At 42.5% G+C, this 20,421-nt stretch overlaps 1 protein-coding gene across 3 annotated transcripts in view; it reads right to left on the bottom strand.

Annotated features, from left to right (window-relative positions):
- LOC115094016 (DNA-directed RNA polymerases I and III subunit RPAC2-like) overlaps positions 1–20,421 on the bottom strand; it is a 52,569-nt gene that overhangs the window by 31,317 nt on the left and 831 nt on the right. For all 3 annotated transcript variants that reach the window (XM_029606635.1, XM_029606634.1, XM_029606636.1), the window contains exon 2: positions 4,139–4,236. In XM_029606635.1, the coding sequence (XP_029462495.1) occupies positions 4,139–4,236 (98 nt within the window). The remainder of the gene's footprint in view (positions 1–4,138; positions 4,237–20,421) is intronic.

Raw genomic sequence — 20,421 nt, 5'->3', positions numbered from 1 at the left:
CAGCTTGCTGTGGAAGCAAAAACTCATAATAAAAAATGTTTTCAGGTACATTCGAAGCAAAAAGCCTGTGAGAGTCAGTGGAACCATTAGATGAGCCTGCTGACATAGTTTGTCTGGATTTTCAGAAGGCTTTTGGGCTTGATGGACTTTTGGTCTGATCTAGTATAACAATCTTATGTATTTATAAAACTGGGTTTTATTCAGGTAAATCCTTTTGAAAATTAATCCCAAAACAAGAAAAATTATGTAGGATGTCTGACCCTAAATGAAGTTAAATAGCTGGTGGATTTGGTACAAACTGAACAGAAAAGCCGCTGGAACAAAAAAAAAAAAAATGCTGTGCTGGCTCTTGAAAGGATATCCTCTCCCCTAAAAAGTAGTCAACCCTATGCTTGCTTTAATGCTTTGTGAAATAGGAACTGAAAAACAACAGATCCTGCTTATACTTTTAATGTATCTTTTGTAATTAGCTTTTAACCTTCAGATGGGTCCTGGAATTTTATTTTCTTAACATGAAATGTTCTCAGCAGGTTTAGCTGTAACGTGGCGAGGTCTGACAAGATGGACTCTCTGCTGATCTGCTCGTTCCCCTTACGTTGATTTATTGTGTGTAAAATGATAAATCTGTCATATACAAAGCTCAGACCCACAGTGCTTGCAAAAGCAGCCTCCACTATGTGGTTATGACAAGTGCAAATGGCTACTGTCAACAAAAAAAAAACAACTCCATGGCGTTATGAAGCTTTCCCTTGAAGCAGATTCTTTTCAAAACATGCTTCCACGTCGGGATTAAGACCTGTGCCTTTTTCAACATTTGTATTCTATAGTCTGATCAATTTCAAGAGGACATTATAAATTCAAAGTTAAGTTTAAGTGCAATTTCAAAAATCTCTTTAAAAAAAATGATGTTTGCATGACTAGAACTTTCGAATACGAGGGCTTTTTTTTTTCTTCCAGGTCCTTTCATAACATTTATGCAATAATTTTTATCTATGCAAACACAAAAATGATTGTGCTCCATAATTTGCAGGCTCGTTCCTGGTTCTTAGTCCCTGCAAGGTGTTAAGACAGCTATCACAGAGCTGCAAAATCCTCAGAAGGGTCAAAACAACCAAGACCCTAATTTTTACTTTTTTTTTTTTAAGCTGCTTGCTATTTGGATGCAGTTAAATATGGTATTTTATATACCTTCTCAGCAAGCAGTTCAATGTATATGACTGAGTACAAAAGTATAGGCTGGAAGCCATTTGTACTTGTATACTCAAGGGGGTCAATCCAAAAATACAAATAGAATTTATTGAACTTGGGGCCTGATTCACTAAGATGGTAACTTTCAAACAGCTGCACGAGAGTACACGTACGCACGTATGCCGGCTCGCGGCCATTTTATAACATAAGTGCACATGATATAAAATCAGCTGCATGTATGCACTTGTACACAAATTTTACGTGTGCGCACAAATGCCAGCTCAAGACACAAGTGGGATTTTAAAGACAACGTGTGCCAAGGCAATAGCCCTTTTTCCCAGTTTTCCCGGTTTACAGATTGGGTTTCCTAACCCCCCTCCCCCACCCTGTTATTTAGCCTCCCTTTTACCCCCACTGACTCAGCTAGTTTTTATTATTTTAATATTTACACACCATCCATAGTAAAAGTAAAGTCACAAGGTACGGGGCCTCAGCACGCACTTATGCACACATTTGAAGGTAACTTTCTGGGACCATGTCCATGTCCTGCCACTTTTTTAAACTTTTTGATTTGTGCACGTATCGGGAGATACGCACGTACTCGTGTGCTTTTTAAAATCCACGCGGCACGCCCCAGCCCAAGACACACGCGTATCTCCCTTCTCTGGTGCACATGAGGCTTTTAAAATTGACCTTTAAGGCGTTTCTCCCATTCTATGTCTATGGGAAAATGTCTTGATAAAAGGCCCTTAGTAGGTGAAAGATTACCCTGACACATCATCCATCACACGCATATTATACATACATTATGTGCTGCTTTGAAGAACAGAGACAGTGCTACATTACAGAACTAAAAAAATGCAGGGGAGAATTACAACAGTCAGTTCTTTGGTTAACCATGCTGAAATGCAGACCATGCACCGTGAAGGACATTATGCAGCAAGCAGAACAACATTTCACCTGCACCTTACATTGCAAGATAGGGCAAAGGTAATAATGGAAAAATGATGCACTAATCTGGAATTTAAAAAAAGAGGTATTGAACATGTGTAAAGAAAACCTCATGAAACTGGGAAACGTCAAAACTGCAGTCCTGAAGCAGGAATTTTGTCAAATAGAAGCTCTCAACTTCTGGGAACTGCAAATCTCTCAAAACGCAGGTGCTCAGAATTTGCCATCACTAGGGTCCTTCATTTTCAGTTTAAACCAAATTTTCACCCATAGATTCCCAGATTTTTTCCAAAGCTGACAATTGGTTTAACCCTATATTCACCCTAATTTTAGGATGATTACAAAGCTACTCCAGAGCTGTGGATGCAGTGTTTCGAGGCCTCCAGCACCTGCTGGAAGCCAGTGTGGGCCAAAGTGCATGCTGTGGTTCAAGTCCCATCCCCCACCAGTGAAAGCGCTCGGCCTCCAGTGCTGCCCATGCTGTGTTTCAAGACCCAACTCCTTACCCCTCGAGCAGCCACAGTGCCTGCTGTCTGGTGTCGTGAATGCATTTCAAGCAGGCCCTGTCCACCAGAGACACTTCCTGGCAGGCCCCCTGACCCTGCATAAACACAGAAGTATAGTGCTGCAGAGTATGGGAACCGCAGTGAACATGCTACCGAGGGAGAGAGAAGCAGCCTGGAGCCACCATCAGTAAGGATGAATGCTACTGCAGAAATTCTCAGCAGGGTGGGAAGAGAGAGAGCAGGGCACATGGGTAGAGACAGGGATGCTGCTGAGTGGGTGGGTGGGTGGGAGAATTCAATAACGTTTATTATCTTGCTTCTGTCCACCAAAATAAACTCAGATATTTACCCAGAAAAATGAGTGTCTTGTCAACTGATTTTCTCCTGGTTTTTTGTTCTTATCATAACAAACCCTGATAAATTCCCAGGAAAAATAAAGAACAATAGAAACCAAAAATGAAGGTCCCTAGACATCACGCACACAATAGAGTAGAGCTGGAAACTTGAGTGAGGGAGGAGGAAAGGCAGCTGATGCATGGAAGTTACATTATCACCCTCAGCCGCTACAGAGAGGCATGGGATACCCATCCACTACAGTACCACCACTATAAAATTTATTTATGGTTCTGAAAGCTCCTTTGCACTTTTCGTGCTTTCAGCATGTCACTAAAGCTATAAAGTTTGAAAGTATACTGTATGCAAAGTCAAAACATTACAATAATTTTATATAACACATCTGTTGAGCTCAATAAATGTGTATGGAAGTAGCTATGAATAAAAAGGAAAAAAACTCAAGGATACTCTGGGTATTGGGTAAGATTGCCCCAATATTATCCTGACCAGATGTAAAGTCAAAATGCGTCTGCAAAACTCACAGCGATAAATGGTGCCTTTTCAGAGTTCTCAAGCCACTACATTAACTTTCCCATCTGCTTGTACATATAGCTCAAGCTTCTCTGACTCACCAACAAGGGTCTTCATTCTCCTCTCTTTTCTCCACTTCCCTCCTTGTGAATCTTATTCTTCAGGAAAGCTGCTATTTGTGCCCTTTTCCTCCATTACCAACTCCGGACACCACATTTTCCACCCTGCTATGCTTGTATGAGCCTAACAGCCTCCTTTAGGAGGCTATGCTCTCTCTCTCTGGCCATATTCAAGTCCTGCCTAAAATTCACCTTTGAGTTGCTTATAAAATGCTAAACCTTGACTCTTCCTGATCAAAGGCAATTTTAACCACGTTTTCAGTAAATTCATGCATTTCCTAACACTAATCCTGGATATTTGTCTCTAATGTAAGACACCCATTCTTCCATGTCATACATGAGTGTTGGAATTTTTAGTGAATAGGGATGCTCTGTATAAGATGCAATTCCGGTCTGCTCTCTCTGTGCGTAAGGCTCTCCTGTTACTGCACATCCTAAGACTCCCCTTGGGTGTAGATGTTGTATCCTTTCCATTGAAGACACAATCTCCAAGGTAAAGAAAGGACGTACTTTTTCATGATCATATAACGGAGAGCGTTTCCCAGGGTATGGTCCTCATCATGTAACACAAATGTGACACATGCCTCATCTGTCCCATTGGCCTGAACCTGAAAGCAATAGAAAGGGAGAGATTTACAATCATACTCTGTCTCACCACAGGACGTTGGAAAAACAGTAAGTGAAAATGCACAGCATGGTTAGTTTAATTCAGCATCTTGCAGACTATGTACATCTAGAAGCAACCCTCTGTAAAGTTCTGTTCATTCCCTTCTATCCAGGGATGTACATTTTTCTCCAATGTTCAGTTTCACTTCTGATGATGTTTCCACCCCAGATTCATATTTGTTGTCTCAATTCCAAACACACTCTAGCTTTTCCTTTCACCACCACTTCTCAGTGCTAATCCCTTCAAAAGAAAGGAAGGTAATGTGGTGCTGTGATGCAGTGCCCCTATCTTCCCCCTTAAAACCTGTACGGAACCAGGCAAAACAACTAGTCCACCTTAATTCTCCCAAAAGAGAGCGCCCAGCAGGGGAGGAATAAGAGTTGGGGCCCAGGTGGGTTAGTCAAATCAGGCCCAGGTCTCCAGGAGGAGGGCAGCTCCTGTAGAAGAATGAAGCTGCAAGAAGCTGTCAGTATTGAGAGTACACTCTTCTGAAGTGTAATAGTCTACTAATGCTTTATTTTACAGCTTCAGTCAAACCAAAGATAAAACATTTTGAAAAGGCTAGAGTCAGTCCAAGATTTGTGCCTCCAGCCAAGGGGTCACCGCTCAGGTCCCACAAGTGTAAACTGGGCAAACATCTGCACACTATAGGCATGTTAGTAGTCTCTAACTATACTACCTTGAAAATGAAGCTTCATATTAACTATCGTTATAACATGGAAAGGTAACCAGATTTCTATCTCATCTTGTCTTAAATCTTCCCTACCTTAGGCATAGATCATTGTTCCCCAGTTTCTAAACTGGGATGTGGAGCTCACTTTTATGTTTCATAAAAATGTTACAATTATAATTTATAAGCAAGCTGTTATGGAATACCGGTGAAAGCTTTTCCTTTCTGACCAGAAAGGAAGCAAACTTTGACTCCAGGGTTTTATTTTCAAAAGGATTTTGCCATTGATTTTTTATTTATTTATTTTTTTGCTACTGATGAGGAATAGAGTTTAGAAAATCAGGGCTTCTTTGGTGCAATTATTGCTCCTGTTCGTGGGTTTGTGGACGCTCATTTCACCAGTTCGGTCCAGTGCAGGGAAGGCTTAGTATACATTCTGCTCTCTCTCTCTCTGGATGCCTGACAAGCGAACAGAGTGCTAATGGCTCAGTACCACTTCTGTTTGGTTTTGGAAGTGATCCAAATGCCTACAGAGCACGTCAATTAATCTCCAGGCAATCAGTGCATCTTAGGGCTTCTGACCTTCCTGGAGCTAAGTTTAGCAGCCGATACAGCAGAGATGGAGACTGCCTTGCAGAATAGGAAAGTCTCTGACGTCTCTCTCTCTAAAAGATGTTTCAAGGTTTTAGGGGTTTTTTTTTTTATTATTATTGCATATCCTGCTAACTGGCCACGGAGACTAAGAACCAATCCAGATGCTTATGAATGGTCAAGACAAAGCAACGACAAAAAAGAAAAAAAAAAAAACCCTTTTCACTTCTGTTCCACAAGGTGCCTGCATTCTGAGGCTCTCACATCATCTTCCGTAATAAGATAAATCATCAAACTCCACTTTTTACCTGGTTTTGTGTCTTTGACCTCCCACACCCACCCAATAGCTGCATCCTGCTGCTTATTCTCATGCTAAGCTGGTGGAAGTAGTAAGCTGTTAACATACAGTACTTTAAGATAGCAGGCCCCACCCAGCAATTATTTTTCCATTGATTTCATTAATGACCACCAGAAAACCTGATAATCTGCCCCAGAAATGCAAATTAGAATTTTAGAATTGCATTTTCATTCTGTATTTAACTTTCATTAGTTACAAGACTCATAAGCCAGGAAATTGTTTCTAACAAGTAAAACCAACTATTGCCTTTAGCCCTATTACATATCCTGTTACAGACCAAAAATATACTTTGGAGAATATGACCTCTGCTAAAAGACCACACGAAAGCACAATATTTTATCAAATATTGGTATTCAAAGCACCCTAACACCCTCTCTCTACCCAACAACCTAAAAATAAGAAGTATTCCAACATGCTGTAATTCATTGGGGATCACAATACAACGTTAACTCCAGCAGTCTATGCTGCCACCTAGTGACTTTAAATATTGAAAACCAAGACCAGGTTTTCAATGACAAATCCTGAACAATTATATATAAACTGCCCAATAGAGAAGAAAAATACTCAGTTCTCATAAGCTCATGTGTAATTCTGCTACTGAGCAAACTGAAGACACTCCAGCAGAGAAACGGACAGTTCCTACTCCTTGGAGCTTACAATCTAGTCAAGACAGACAATTCATAACAAATGATATTTAAAGTAGGTGGTTAAATTGAATAAGTTACATTCAGGACAAAACAGTATGGACGCGTAAGAAAAAGTGCAGCAGTGCCGGGCGCCCGCACGTTTGACGCACGCACATTTTGGTTCACAAGCCACTCGATTCAGTATTCAAATTAGATGCAAATCCAAGCGGCGGCAAATGAGCATCCAAAGCGCGCCTATGAAGCTGTAGGCGTTCGCAATCCATTTTACTGTCTAGAGCGGTATACAGCGCCTATACAGTATCCATGGTGCGCTGGTACCTGTCATTTCAAATGTCATTCTACCAGGTAAGTGGATGGTTTTCCTACAGACCCCGCATGGACACCGGGGCCGCTGCCCTGAGCATCCGGACATCCTCTTGTTCAGAGGCCACCCCCAACCTTCTACGTCCGGGTGCCCGTTCATGGACCTTCCCACCTCTATCTGCGCGTCCATGATTGGAGGCCCTGCTGCCTTCTAACGTCCATGGCTACTGCCTTGAGCGCCTGGCCGGACGTCCAAGGTCGGGGCTTCCATTCATGGACCTTCCCGCCTCTATCCGGGCGTCCATGATCGGAGGCCCCGCTGACTTCCAGTGTCCATGGCCGCTGCCTTGAGAGCCCGGCCGGACGTCCAAAGTCGCGGCTTCCGTTCATGGACGTTCCTGCCTCTTTCTGGACGTCCATGACTGAAATGCCCCGCTGCCTGTACGGACATCTGTGCTTCTGTCTGGTAGATTTTCCCTTTGTATTCCATGCGCTCCTCTTCTGTCTGGTAGAGATTTTCCCTTTGTATTCCATGTGCTCCTCTTCTGTCTGGTAGAGATTTTCCCTTTGTATACCGTGCGCTCCTCTTCTGTCTGGTAGAGATTTTCCCTTTGTATTCCATGTGCTCCTCTTCTGTCTGGTAGAGATTTTCCCTTTGTATACCGTGCGCTCCTCTTCTGTCTGGTAGAGATTTTCCCTTTGTATTCTATGTGCTCCTCTTCTAACGCCAGGGTCAGGGTAGGCAGTAAATATTGGAGGTTAAAGACACGGTAAATAAGCTGGTTAAAAAGGCGATAATTTGGGCGCACGTTACTGTATCGAGGGGAATAGCTAATCCGATCATTAACATCATATACATGCAGCGGGCGGAAATGGATACGTGTCTTTTTCATCAAGCGCTAAGGACGCGTAAAAGCAGATACTGAAATCACGGGTCCATCTTACGCGCTCAAAACGTGCGTCCAAAGCGGGTTAAAAAAAACAGGCAACCGCGGCCGCGCTTTACTGTATCGGCCTGATAATTAGTAAATCAGCCAGAAAGTTTTTTTTACCGAGAACCAATCTATTTAAGAAAAGCAGAACATGGGGTGGGTATGCACCTCTGTACAGTACTGTATGAACTATACCAGTGGATCCCTAACCTGCCCTGGGGGAACCCCAGTCAGTCAGGTTTTAGAGGGATCCACAATGAATATGCATGAGATATATTTTCATACACTGCATCGGCATGCAAATTTATGAAATTGTATCTCATGCATATTCATTAAGGATATCCTAAAACCTGTCTGGCTGGGTATCCCTCCAGGACAGATCTGGGAATTACGGTGCTATACAAATCATGATTATAATAACCATGATATTACCTGTCGCAATAAGGCTTGAATCTAAGTTGCTAGTTATTAAGCATCACATCAAGATGTGGTGGTTCCAGCAAGCTTTTAACTGATATTCTCTCTTTTAATCATGTTATTAGATCATTCTATTAGGATGGACAAAATTTGTATTTCATTAGACTGTCAAGAAGCTGGAATCTGCTGATCAAATTATTCTATTACATCAGGAAAAATATGGATCCTTATACCCAATAAAAAGAGCATCCCTATTAGACAAAACATGTTATAATCACATTTTTTTCATTCTCAAAAGAACATTGAATTAATAAGGTAGCCCTCATCTATTTTAGCATCAGATCTAAGAAATTAAGAAGATTAAATGATCCTGAGGAAACCTGAGAAGCCTCAACAGTCTCTAGCTCCAAAAACATTCTTAGGTTAGGGGGGGCTAATAGATAGCAGAATTACTATGGCACCTTCATCTACTCCGGAGTGATTAATTAGTTGTATTGCAATTATATGATTTAAGCAGTTTTCTGTTTCTTCTTACTTCTACAATTTAAGTAGGTTCCAGGGTCCTGCATCCTACAGTGGTTTAGCACAGACTATTTGTGGTTATTTATCATCATTATTTTGTATATTTGTTCGGTTTCCGTAAAGCTTTGTTGCTTGATATTTTTACTGAAAAAGATATAAATAAAGAGTTTTATAAAAATTGTTCTATTACAGCTATTTTTCTGGCCTACTTGGACAATTATAACTAGTAGTTTTATGGAAGTCGTTTCAGCCATTTATCATTAGTTAATATTGCCTTGGCATGCAGCTGAGATTGATCTATTTTTTGTTTTAATATATGTCTTGTTGAATCTGTTTTCCCATTAGTATTTTATAAGTTTAATGTAGTTTTCTATGTACATTTAGGAATCTTGATACTAGAGCTAAAATGGATGCACATTTTGAGCAAGTTACTGGAGATTAGTTGATTGCTTAGGTTTAATGTTATTTGCATTCTTACCCATACTGAGGGAGGGTCTGGGCTTGAGTTGTAAAGTGAAATTTCAGTTTACCTGCTAATTTCCTTTCCTCGGGTCTTGCCAGACCAGTCCATACACTTGGGCTTGTTCCTCTCACCAGCAGAGGACAATGAACTTGAGCTGATGTCTTCCGCCCTATAATGTGGTGCTGCCAAGGAGGACATCAGTAACCTCTTGCCAAAGCCCCATTGGCAGCACTTCCTACACTTTTCTCTGTGCACCACCTATAATTTTCATTATCTTTTGTTTTTGCTTGCCTCTGCTAACAGAAAAAAAAAAAACCACAACACTGACCCACTATCTAATCAAAACCAGGTAGAACTTGAGAGACTATGGGATGTACCTAAGCAGTGGCTATGTAGGACAGGAATGAAGTGTCACCCCTAAAAAGACTCTCATGCCAAAGACCGCTTCCTCTTTAGGGTGCAGGAATAGCTTTGCAAACAAGTGCAGGAAAATCCATGTAGCCACCTTGCAAATCTCTTCCAGCAATACCAATCTGGGTTCTGCCCTAGATGAGGCCTGTGCCCTGGTAGAGTGTGCCTCAGGCCCTCTAGTACCCACTTCCCTTTTACTATATATGCAGAGGCAATCCTCTCTCCTTGATCCATCTGGAAATGGAGTCCTTGGATGCAGCCAGTCCCCTCCATGGGCCCCTGAAATGCACAAAAAGATTATCCGACTTGCGAAACTCATTTGTGACCTTTAAGGTACTTCAGAATCACTCTATGGACACCGCAAAGATGCAATCCCTTCTTATATCCCTTACAGTCTGATGCCCTGAAAGAGAGGAGTGCAATAGGCTGGTTTGCATTACATTTTGAAATTATCTTTGATTAACCCCCCCCCCCAAAAAAAAACAAACAAAAAAACTGGTACCTAGAAGAATGATCACCTTCTCCTTCAAAATCACTAAATCCGGGTCATAAGAACTTAAGAAAATGCCATACTGGGTCAGACCAAGGGTCCATCAAGCCCAGCATCCTGTTTCCAACAGTGGCCAATCCAGGCCATAAGAACCTGGCAATTACCCAAAAACTAAGTCTATTCCATGTAACCATTGCTAATGGCAGTGGCTATTCTCTAAGTGAACTTAATAGCAGGTAATGGACTTCTCCTCCAAGAACTTATCCAATCCTTTTTTAAACACAGCTATACTAACTGCACTAACCACATCCTCTGGCAACAAATTCCAGAGTTTAATTGTGCGTTGAGTAAAAAAGAACTTTCTCCGATTAGTTTTAAATGTGCCCCATGCTAACTTCATGGAGTGCCCCCTAGTCTTTCTACTATCCGAAAGAGTAAATAAACGATTCACATCTACCCGTTCTAGACCTCTCATGATTTTAAACACCTCTATCATATCCCCCCTCAGTCGTCTCTTCTCCAAGCTGAAAAGTCCTAACCTCTTTAGTCTTTCCTCATAGGGGAGCTGTTCCATTCCCCTTATCATTTTGGTAGCCCTTCTCTGTACCTTCTCCATCGCATTTATATGTTTTTTGAGATGCGGCGACCAGAATTGTACACAGTATTCAAGGGTCCCAACAGGCCAGTCCTTACAGTTCTGATATTCTCCTAGCTGAGCATATAGCTACTAAGAATGCCATCTTGAGTGCAAGGACTTTTAGTGAGCTCTACTTTAGAGGCTCAAACAGTGGTAAAGTCAGTGCCTTGACCACCAAATTAAATTCTCACACTGGAACCAATGGGCGAATTGGAGGCTGGCTGTGTTTCACTCCCCTCAAGAACATCTATTGATTTGCCCCCCGTAACAAGCTTGGGCTGCCACCAATACTCAGAGTTCAGGATCAGGCCTTTGTCTAAACCATCCTGTAAGAACTGCAGGACACCATCTAACCATTCCTTAAACAGGGACAACCCTTCTCATTTGTACCATGCTTCAAACAGCTTTCAAACTCCAATACATGCCAATGATTAGATCTCTTTCTTGCCTTTAGCACTGTTACTATTACTGCTCCTGAATAGCCCCCTTTTTGTAATTTGTATACCCAATCAATCCACTGTATATCGCCTAAATCTAGTTATCTGTAAACTGTTATGTTCCCCCCCCCCAAGTGTTTGCTCCCTGTTCTTTGTACATTGTTCTAGTTCATTGTAAACCGATATGATGTACCCACGTATATCGGTATAAAAAAAAGCCTTAAATAAATAAATAAATAAATAAATAAATAAATAAATAAATAAAGTCATCCTTTCAAGAGCCAGGCTATAAGCGAGGATGGAGCTGGGTCCTCTAAGGGTACGGGCTCCCAATGGAGGAGACCTCTGTTCTGCGCAAACTTCAGTGATCTCCCTACCTGCAGCCTGATCAATTCTGCATACTGTGGGCATCTGGTCCAGTCTTGTATCATCAATATTACTAAGCCTGGATGGCTCCCTCTAAGGCCCTCAAACTACCAAGGGCCTTAGAGGGAACACATACATAGACCGTCCTTTGGCCAGGGTTTTGATAGCATGTCCACCCCCCTGGAGCTTAGTTCCCTCCTGCGGCTAAAGGTGGTTTCCTCCTTGGTGTTGGACCAGGTCACCATTAAGTCCTAGTGTGGGTGCCCCCATCTGACCACAATCTGCAGGAATGCCTCTTCAGACAGCTCCCATTCTCCCAGATCCAAGATTTGTTGGCTCATGAAGTCCACCTGACTGTTGACCTTTCTTGAAATGTGAACTGCAGACAACTCCTTGAGATGGCTTTCCGTCGAATTCAATATTCATTTTGCTTTTCTAGTTAACTCCCTTGTCTGTTGATGCAGGCTACTAACATGGCATTGTTCAAAAACACTGAATGATTTCCCTTCTATTCTGGGTAAAAATATTCTCAGGGCCAATCTGATGGCTCTGGTTTCTAGCCCATTTATTGTCCACTTTCAACTCTGTGGACCACACTCCCTGTACCACTTATCTTGCACAATGTGCTCCCCAGCCCTTCAGGCTTGCATCTGTTGTGATCAACTTGCGGGTTCCAAAGGGACTCCCCTCTGCACATTGGGTTTGGAGAGCTACCATCCCAGGCTTTTCTTTACCCGTCTTGGTAAAAAATAATTTGGCTGTTCAAAGTCCAGAGTCTAGGAAGACCATTGCTTCAATAGGGCTCTCTACAATGGGCGCATATGCACCATTGCCCAAGGAACCAGATCTATTGCTGTCGCCATTGATCCCAGAACCTGCAGCCATGCCCCGGAGTCCATTAATTCCCTCTCGTCTCTGTAGCTGGGAGACTCGGGTGTCATGGACATCTTCCCTCATTTCGTATCGAAGTGGGCTCCTAAATAGATGACTACTGTGCTGAAGATGACTCGTGTGTTTGTTCACCACCCAGCCAAGCCTTTCCAATACTTGTTTTACTCTGTATGTGTCTCACTGGCTCTCTTGCCAAGATTTGGCCCTGATGAGGCAGTCATTCAGGTATGGATGTACTAAAATGACTTTTTTGTGTAAGAAAGCTGTCACTACTACCATTACTTTGGTAAATGTCTGTGGAGGCCATAGCTAAGCCGAAGGGCAAGGCCTTGAATTGATAAATGCTTTCCTAACACTGCAAACCTTAGAAATTTTGGGCATTCCTTTCTGATCTAGATATTCTTCTGTTAAATCTAACAAAGTTAGGAACACTCCTTTCCTTACTGCTAAGATGATCAACGCTAAGGTTTCCATCTGAAATCAGAGTTTTTTCAGGGACCTGTTTATGAGTTTTAAGTCTAGCACTGTGCGGAATGTTCCTTCCTTTTTCTGAGCTATAAAATAAATTGAATACCTTCCTTTGCCTCTTTGCACCTGAGATACTAGGACTATTACCTCTAATTGCAGAAGACGGTTTATTGTTGCCTGATCTGCTACCTTTTTTTGTGGTGAGCGCAGGGTGACATAATAAAGGCATTTAGAATTGGGGCATTTAATTCCAGTGTGTGACCTTACTGGATGATCTTGAGGACCAATTGGTCACATGTTATAATGGGTCTGCTCCTCATAGAACTGTCTTAATATTCCGCCAGTCAGTGGAGAGATGAACAGCTGTGAGAATTGCCTGTGAAGCTGAGTCCTTTGCTTATAGTAAGCTAGGGCTCTTTTACAGTCCAAAGAGTGGAGCAGTGATTCTCTCGTTACTGTATGGCTTAGAGAAAAAGATGGGTAGGGAAACAGCTCGATTGATATGGAAAGGAATTTGGGATGTGATCCGAGTACCACCTTGTCATGGTAAAATTGTAAATAGGGCGAGAAGTGCACTAAGGCCTGTAGCTCACTTACTCGACAAGTCAAAGTGATAGCTTTGAGGAATACCACCTTCCAAGTGAGGAATTTTAGGTGGACTGACTGTAGGGGCTCAAAAGGATCCTTCATGAGAGAAGACAGGACTACATTTAAATCCCAAGGACCCAGTGTTTTTTTGACTAGAGGATGGAGGTTAAGGAATGCTCTCATGAAACGAGATGCCAACAGATGGGAAGTCACTGAAGCATCTCCATCCCAGTTGTGGTAAGCACTCTGAAAAGGTTTTTTTGGCCATATCATCAAGAAGTTTATGTTCCTTTGACAGGGGCAGCAATGCATGCAATTTGGATTTCTTAGCTCGCTTCATCGTGGACTCCACCATCACGGAAGTACGTGGAAGTTGAATGACTCCATAAGTTGGTGACTTCTGTAGCCTAAACTTCAGGTCCAATTTCCAAGACACAGGAAGGAATGGAATGAGGAGATTCCCTCTTTTTTTTTTTTTTTTTTTTTTTTAATTCTTTATTTGTAATTTTCAAATACAATTATCCTACATTGTATTGAGGAAATACATAAGATGGAAGTCATGAAACAATTTAAACACAATTCTTTCTACACATTCCTTAATTGAGCTCCAACCTATTCAGTGTCATTTCAAAAGGGGAGATGCTTAAATCTCTAGCTGAAAATAAACGGGAGACTAGAGGAAATATCAAACCACATTCACAACATAAGTGGCAATACCTATCCCTATTTTACTTGTTTACCCTATTTGGTCTATAGGGGAAGATGTTGGAGGATGATTTCCTAACCTTTGATCAAGAAACACTTTTAATTGATCTGGGATGAAAGAAATATATGACTCTTCCTGCTTACTAATATAACACTTACAGGGAAACCATAATTTGTATGAAAAACCCAATGACAGCACATCTTGACGAAGAGATAAAAATATCTTTCGCCTTTGTTGTGTTGTCACTGCTAAGTCAGGAAACATTTTTACAGGTTTCTCCATAAATGAAATGGGGAACCTATTGAAATATTTTTTCATGATCTTATTCAGATCATTTACAGAAAAAAAGGTAACAAGAAGAGTGCCCCAATCTATTACTTTTACATTTGAATCTTCAAGAAATCTCGTAAGATCTCCCTGAAACATTTCTTGGGATAAATTCCTTGTCCTAGTTGACTTTGGAAGAAAATAACAATTGTTCACAACAGGTACATCCCCAGAGGCTATGCCAAGTGCTTCTTGAAAAAAATTTGTCAGAGTGATTAGGGGGGTCTCCCCTGTCACTCTAGGAAAATTTATAATACGAACATTAAAGCGCTTGGCAGTATTCTCTAGGGCCTCCAGTCTAACTGCAATTTGTTCCCTATCCTTAGCAACAGCAATATTAAATTCTTGATTTTTAACTCCATTATTTTCTAATTGGGTAATTCTTTCATCAGATCTTTTGATTTGTTCTTGAATTTGGACAGAGTCCTGAGCATATCTTGAGTTATATATGTCCATTTTCCCTTCTAAAACTTTAATGTTAACAGACATCGCTGCAACCATTTCCCATATAGAATCCAAAGTCACCAGTTCAGGACGGATTGGCAATTCAACTTTCCTACTGCTGGATGCAATAGCAGTATTGAAAGTAGTCCCAGGTTCCTCCTGTACTGCAGCGGGGCTTAAATTACTTCCCGCTGTGTCCTGGAGGTCACTGATTTCATTTGGGACTAATTCATTGCTTAGTCCAGCTTTTCTTTGAACTGGGGGAAGTCCAACATTTGGACTTAAAGAAGCCTCCTCTGCAGAAATGGGGAGTCCTCCCACACTACCCAGCTCACCAGGTTCCTCGGCCTTCTGAGATTGTGAGATAGGTGAGGTCAAAAAGTTTGTGATTGCCTGTTGAATAGGCGACGCTAGTGGGGCGGGTAAGGCAGGGAAAACCCTGACTTTCCCCTTCCTCTTAGCCGGCATGTTGTATACTCTATCCCAAGGCTTTCACAAAAACCTCAGTAGTGCCACTCAAAACTTAGAGATAAGCAGAAGGGAGAGGAACGAGTCCATCAATTAAATAAATAATAGTACCTGAAGCAGTAGCAGTGGCTGTATCCGGCGGAGTCCGGCAGAGTCCGATGAAGCGCGCGTGGCTTCAGCGGCGCACCGGCTCTGCTGTGCGCCGCTTACTATATGGTCTTATAAGCGGCTGCTTCCTCCTTCCGGTCCGGGGCTCCGCCCACTGCACTCTGTTCTCTCGCTCTCTGCACCATCGAGGTTCAATCACCCCCGGAAGCAGGGTTTGCAGGCAAGTAGATTTTCCTCAGAAAGCGGTCTCTGCTCTCCCTCCTCTCCCGCTTCTGTCACTTACAAACGCGGTTTTGAAGGCAGCTGCTTCCTCCTTCCGGTCCGGGGCTCCGCCCACTGCACTCTGTTCTCTCGCTCTCTGCACGTTCGAGGTTCAATCACCCCCGGAAGCAGGGCTTGCAGGCAAGTAGATTTTCCTCAGAAAGCGGTCTCTGCTCTCCCTCCTCTCCTCCCTCATTTTTAATAGTATGGTGTCAAGAATGTCATGGGAGGGCAGAGCAGATTGTTCTGCTGGTACTTCCAGGATCTTTAGGATTCTGAATCTCTCTTCTCGAGGATCAGGAAGTTTCTTGTTTACACTCAGTACCCCTCTTAGCTTTTCTACAAACTTGGAATATATGTCAGATCTTCTGGCAGTGAAGAATGATCAGAGGGTTCTTCTGATGGGTCAGAGTGAATGCCTGTGGAGCTCAAAGGCGACATATCTGGCGGAGAATCCTACGGAACTAATGGAGGAGACAATTGGGGTTCGACCTGTTTATCTGGAGAATTAGAAACCGTGGACTGTGGATAAAACTGCGTACATTTGGGAAGCCCTTCTCCACTTGGCCCTGGGAGGTTAGGTGGTGGGAATGCTGGGTACCAGGATGAAAGCATATCCCGTACAATCATGGAAATCTAATGTATGGCTTGTTGGGACTGGGACAATGACAGACCCAGTACCAGTATTTGATCTTTGTCCCCCATAGGTGGGGAATGAGTGCTGTGTGTGCAAACTGATGCAAACAAGATATCCAAAGGATTCTCACTTGAAACTCAGCAGCCCTTTTCTGGCAGAGTTGATTTATCCCTGGGAGATAGTTCTTCCTGAAGGCTAAAAATGGTGAAAATGGAAACGACTGGTTAAGCATGAGTAGACCATGCGACCCTCCTGGGAAGAAGATGATCTGAAGCTAAGAGAAACCGGCTTAGGGGGTGAAACCCAAGGCGGTTGTGATAAAATGTCCAGAATAGGGTCTGTCTGCTTACTCGGAGGTGACGGCACCAGATCCCGCTTCCTTTTCTTGGCATGCGGAATCCTGCCCTCCTGGGATGGATGCCCTTTACTATTTGATGCAGGCCATTTATGCTTCCCTGGTTTTTTAGATGATGTATGCGCTGCAGTTAGCCTGTGTGTCATATCATTTTGCGTGTGCATCAAATGTTTAGCTGGTGCCGAAGCGCACTGTGTTGGCGCAGGCTTTGGCAGTTGCATCAGTGCGTTCTGCACGACACAGTCCTTCCTCCCAGACAACTCATCCAATGCCTGAGTGGACGTGTCACGGAGTCGACGAGAGGACAATCCAGATAACCGATCAGGTCGACGTTGCAAAACGTCCGTTGGCGCCACAGGACTGAACCTGGGTTTGGAAGGTACCGAGGCAACCTTGTCACCCATTGTCTTTTGCTTGGAAGTTGACTTTGCCGGTTGGTCCACCGAAGACGCCCTTCTATGGACCTCATGGGACTTAGCTTTTTGTTCTGGAGAGGAGTGGAGCATTGCAGGGAGGTGCATAGGTGCTGAAGCGAGCTTCTCCTTTGCCTTGACTCAAGCGACTATCTGTCTCCTTGCTCTGGGAGGCATCCATCCACAGTCTTTACAGGAGACCTGGTCATGTTCTGAGCCAAGACACAGGTAACTAATTGTGATTGTTAGTGACAGACATTATGTGAACGCACTGACAATACTTAAAGCCCGGTTTCTTTGACATCTTCCGGTAGCACTGAAAAGTGCTTTTTGTGGAATCGCTGAAGCGAAGAGATAAATAGAAAAAAAAATTGAGATGCAAGGGAAAAAGATCAATCATGTCTGTGCCTTAGTGCAGAAAAAAGAAGCACCGAGGAAGAACAGCGCAGATGCAGCAACATTCAAAGCTTTGCTTTCTGGAAGAAAGTCTGCGAGAGCGCCGTTAATGACGCCACCTAAACAGCATGGCTAATTCACCCTGCTTAACAGAAAAAGGGCTCTGATCTGTTAAGATTATCTCACCTGCCAGGCACTGTATGGTCTACCAGGCCTATACTTTTTGCCATCTCTATCTCTGCCTCCCAGGGCAAAATCTCTTGACGCTCCTCTGAATCTGACTTCTGGCAATCTTTGGGGTTTTGACTCTCCTAACTCTTTAACCAATTTCTCTAGTTCTTCTCCAAAGAGTAGTCACTCTTTGAATGGGAGCCTGCTTAATCTAGTCCTGGAGGCTGAGTCCGCCAATCATTTCCTAAGCTATAACAGATACCTAGCAGTTACCCTTGTCACCAGCTATTTAGCTGCTGTTCTAATAAGGTCACTTAAATTGTCTGCTAGGAAGGCTACCACTGACTCCAGGCATTCTCCCCATATGGGTCCAAGAGCCCTCGTCAGATTCCAGCTGATCCACAAATCGCTGCTTGTAGAGACAGACTCCCTAAATCAAAGAACTTTGTTAAAAAAAAAAAAAAAAAGTTCCTATTTTTTGGTCCTGGGGGTCTTTCAGTTCTAAATCATTCTCTACTTTTCAGCTTAGAGAAGAAATGGCTATGGGGGGGATATGTTTAAAATTATGAGAGGTCTAGAACGGGTAGATGTGAATCGGTTATTTACTCTTTCGGATAATAGAAGGACTAGGGGGCACTCCATAAAGTTAGCATGGGGCACATTTAAAACTAATTGGAGAAAGTTCTTTTTCACTCAACGCACAATTAAACTCTGGAATTTGTTGCCAGAGGATGTGGTTAGTGCACTTAGTATAGCTGTGTTTAAAAAAGGATTGGATAAGTTCTTGGAGGAGAAGTCCATTACCTGCTATTAAGTTCACTTAGAGAATAGCCACTGCCATTAGCAATGGTAACATGGAATAGACTTAAGTTTTTGGGTACTTGCCAGGTTCTTATGGCCTGGATTGGCCCACTGTTGGAAACAGGATGCTGGGCTTGATGGACCCTTGGTCTGACCCAGTATGGCATTTTCTTATGTTCTTATCCTCACTACCTCTGCTGTGCCTTTGTAGTCTGGATACTGTAGTAAGACTCCTCCCTTAATTCTGTTTCTCCATGGATCCTCTCTGTGCTGTGTTTGGTTTTTGTTTTGTTTTTTTACTTTATGTTAACAGGCATAAAGGGAGAGCAAGGCAAAGAAGGAGAGAGAAGTCCAGCTCCTGAGCCCCTATTATTCACCATGGCTCCCTGAAAATAAGGAACAGGAAACCTCTTCAAGGGCTGCTCACCATATCCCTAGGGATATTGGGAGTAAGCTCAAAGAAAGCTCAACCAGAAACTGAAAGAAAAAGGGTTTCGTTTTCTTTCCTTCTGGGAGCAGGATACTACTGGGTCTCTAGAGACTGTTGCCCCAGGAGCCATTAGGCTCAACCAGGCCGAGGACTAACCAAGACCCTGGGAGCTGACTAAAGATCTCTCCTCACTAGTCCACAACTGCTGAAGACAGATTACTGGCAACTGCCTAAGGTCAAACCTTCCTTATAGCTGGAAGTAATGTCGCAAGGGGAAAAAAGGTATGTCTTCTGTAGCTGTGGAAGGGGAAATTCTTATGAGTAAGGACTGCTCTAACAGAAAGAAAGGAAAGGGTTATTTTTTTTAAACCACTTATATGCACAGCTGTGCCTGTGTGTTCCCAAAAGCAGGCTCCATTCATTCTGTTTGGATCTTCCCTATTTACTAACGGAACTGCAAATATTGAGGTTAACAATACTGCTGTTAATATTATGTAACCTAAGAAAATAAAAATTTGACTATAAGAGGAGAAAAAAGATCACACATACAGATAAATCACTTTTGAAAATGTAACAGGTTAAGTAAGGATTGAACCAGACAAATGAAAATTTCCAGGGTTGAGCAGCTAAATTTAGCAACACAATTCACTGTGAGGATAAATTTAGACACTCAAATTCCAGGTAATCCTAGGGATAAGGTAAGAATAGGAGAAGAAAGCTGGGCAGTGCTAATTTTCAGCACCAGCAGGATAACCAGTTTATTTAAAATATTTATTACTTGCTTAAATCTAAAACTCAAAGCAAGGAATCCAAACTGAGTAAACAAAATTTAAAAAACACAAAAATATACATAAGTCTAAATACTATACAAAATAGGAGTCTAACTCTCGACTAACCTAGCCAGTTGAACCTAAGTACAGGCATATTTGTCCTAAATCTAGCTAACTATCCTTGTGCTCCACGATCAAAACAATCTAACATCGTGCCACCCACCACCAATTCCTCTCTCCATTCACAGCCCAATATATGACTAAATAAGCCCTACTCACACAAGTAAACCTCCAGTCCCCATTCCAGAGCCAAGCATTCCATGGCAATGCCTCCCTCCCATTCATCAATCTTTCACTGAATTACCTGGAGGTGGGGGCAATTCATTTGCTGATTGAGATGCAAGAAGGGAGACAGGTAGGTAGCTATTGCCAGCAGAGTGGTCAGTTCGGCCATTGGATGGAAAGGAGGTATCACTAGTACAGCAAAAGTTAGGAGGCTGTTTCTTGAGCAGACAAAGCCAACAAGTACCGTTTTTTTTTTTTGTTTTTTTTTAAAGTTTATATAGGATATTTTGTTTAACAAATCCCACAACATCTTCAGTGGGATCAGGTGGCAGGGCATCAACTCCTATATTATACAGGTTCTCA

The sequence above is a fragment of the Rhinatrema bivittatum genome, chromosome 6 (genome assembly GCF_901001135.1).
Source record: "Rhinatrema bivittatum chromosome 6, aRhiBiv1.1, whole genome shotgun sequence".
NCBI lineage: Eukaryota > Metazoa > Chordata > Amphibia > Gymnophiona > Rhinatrematidae > Rhinatrema > Rhinatrema bivittatum.
The sequence above is the reverse complement of the archived record's forward strand: the minus strand, read 5'-3'. Positions and strand labels throughout refer to the sequence as shown.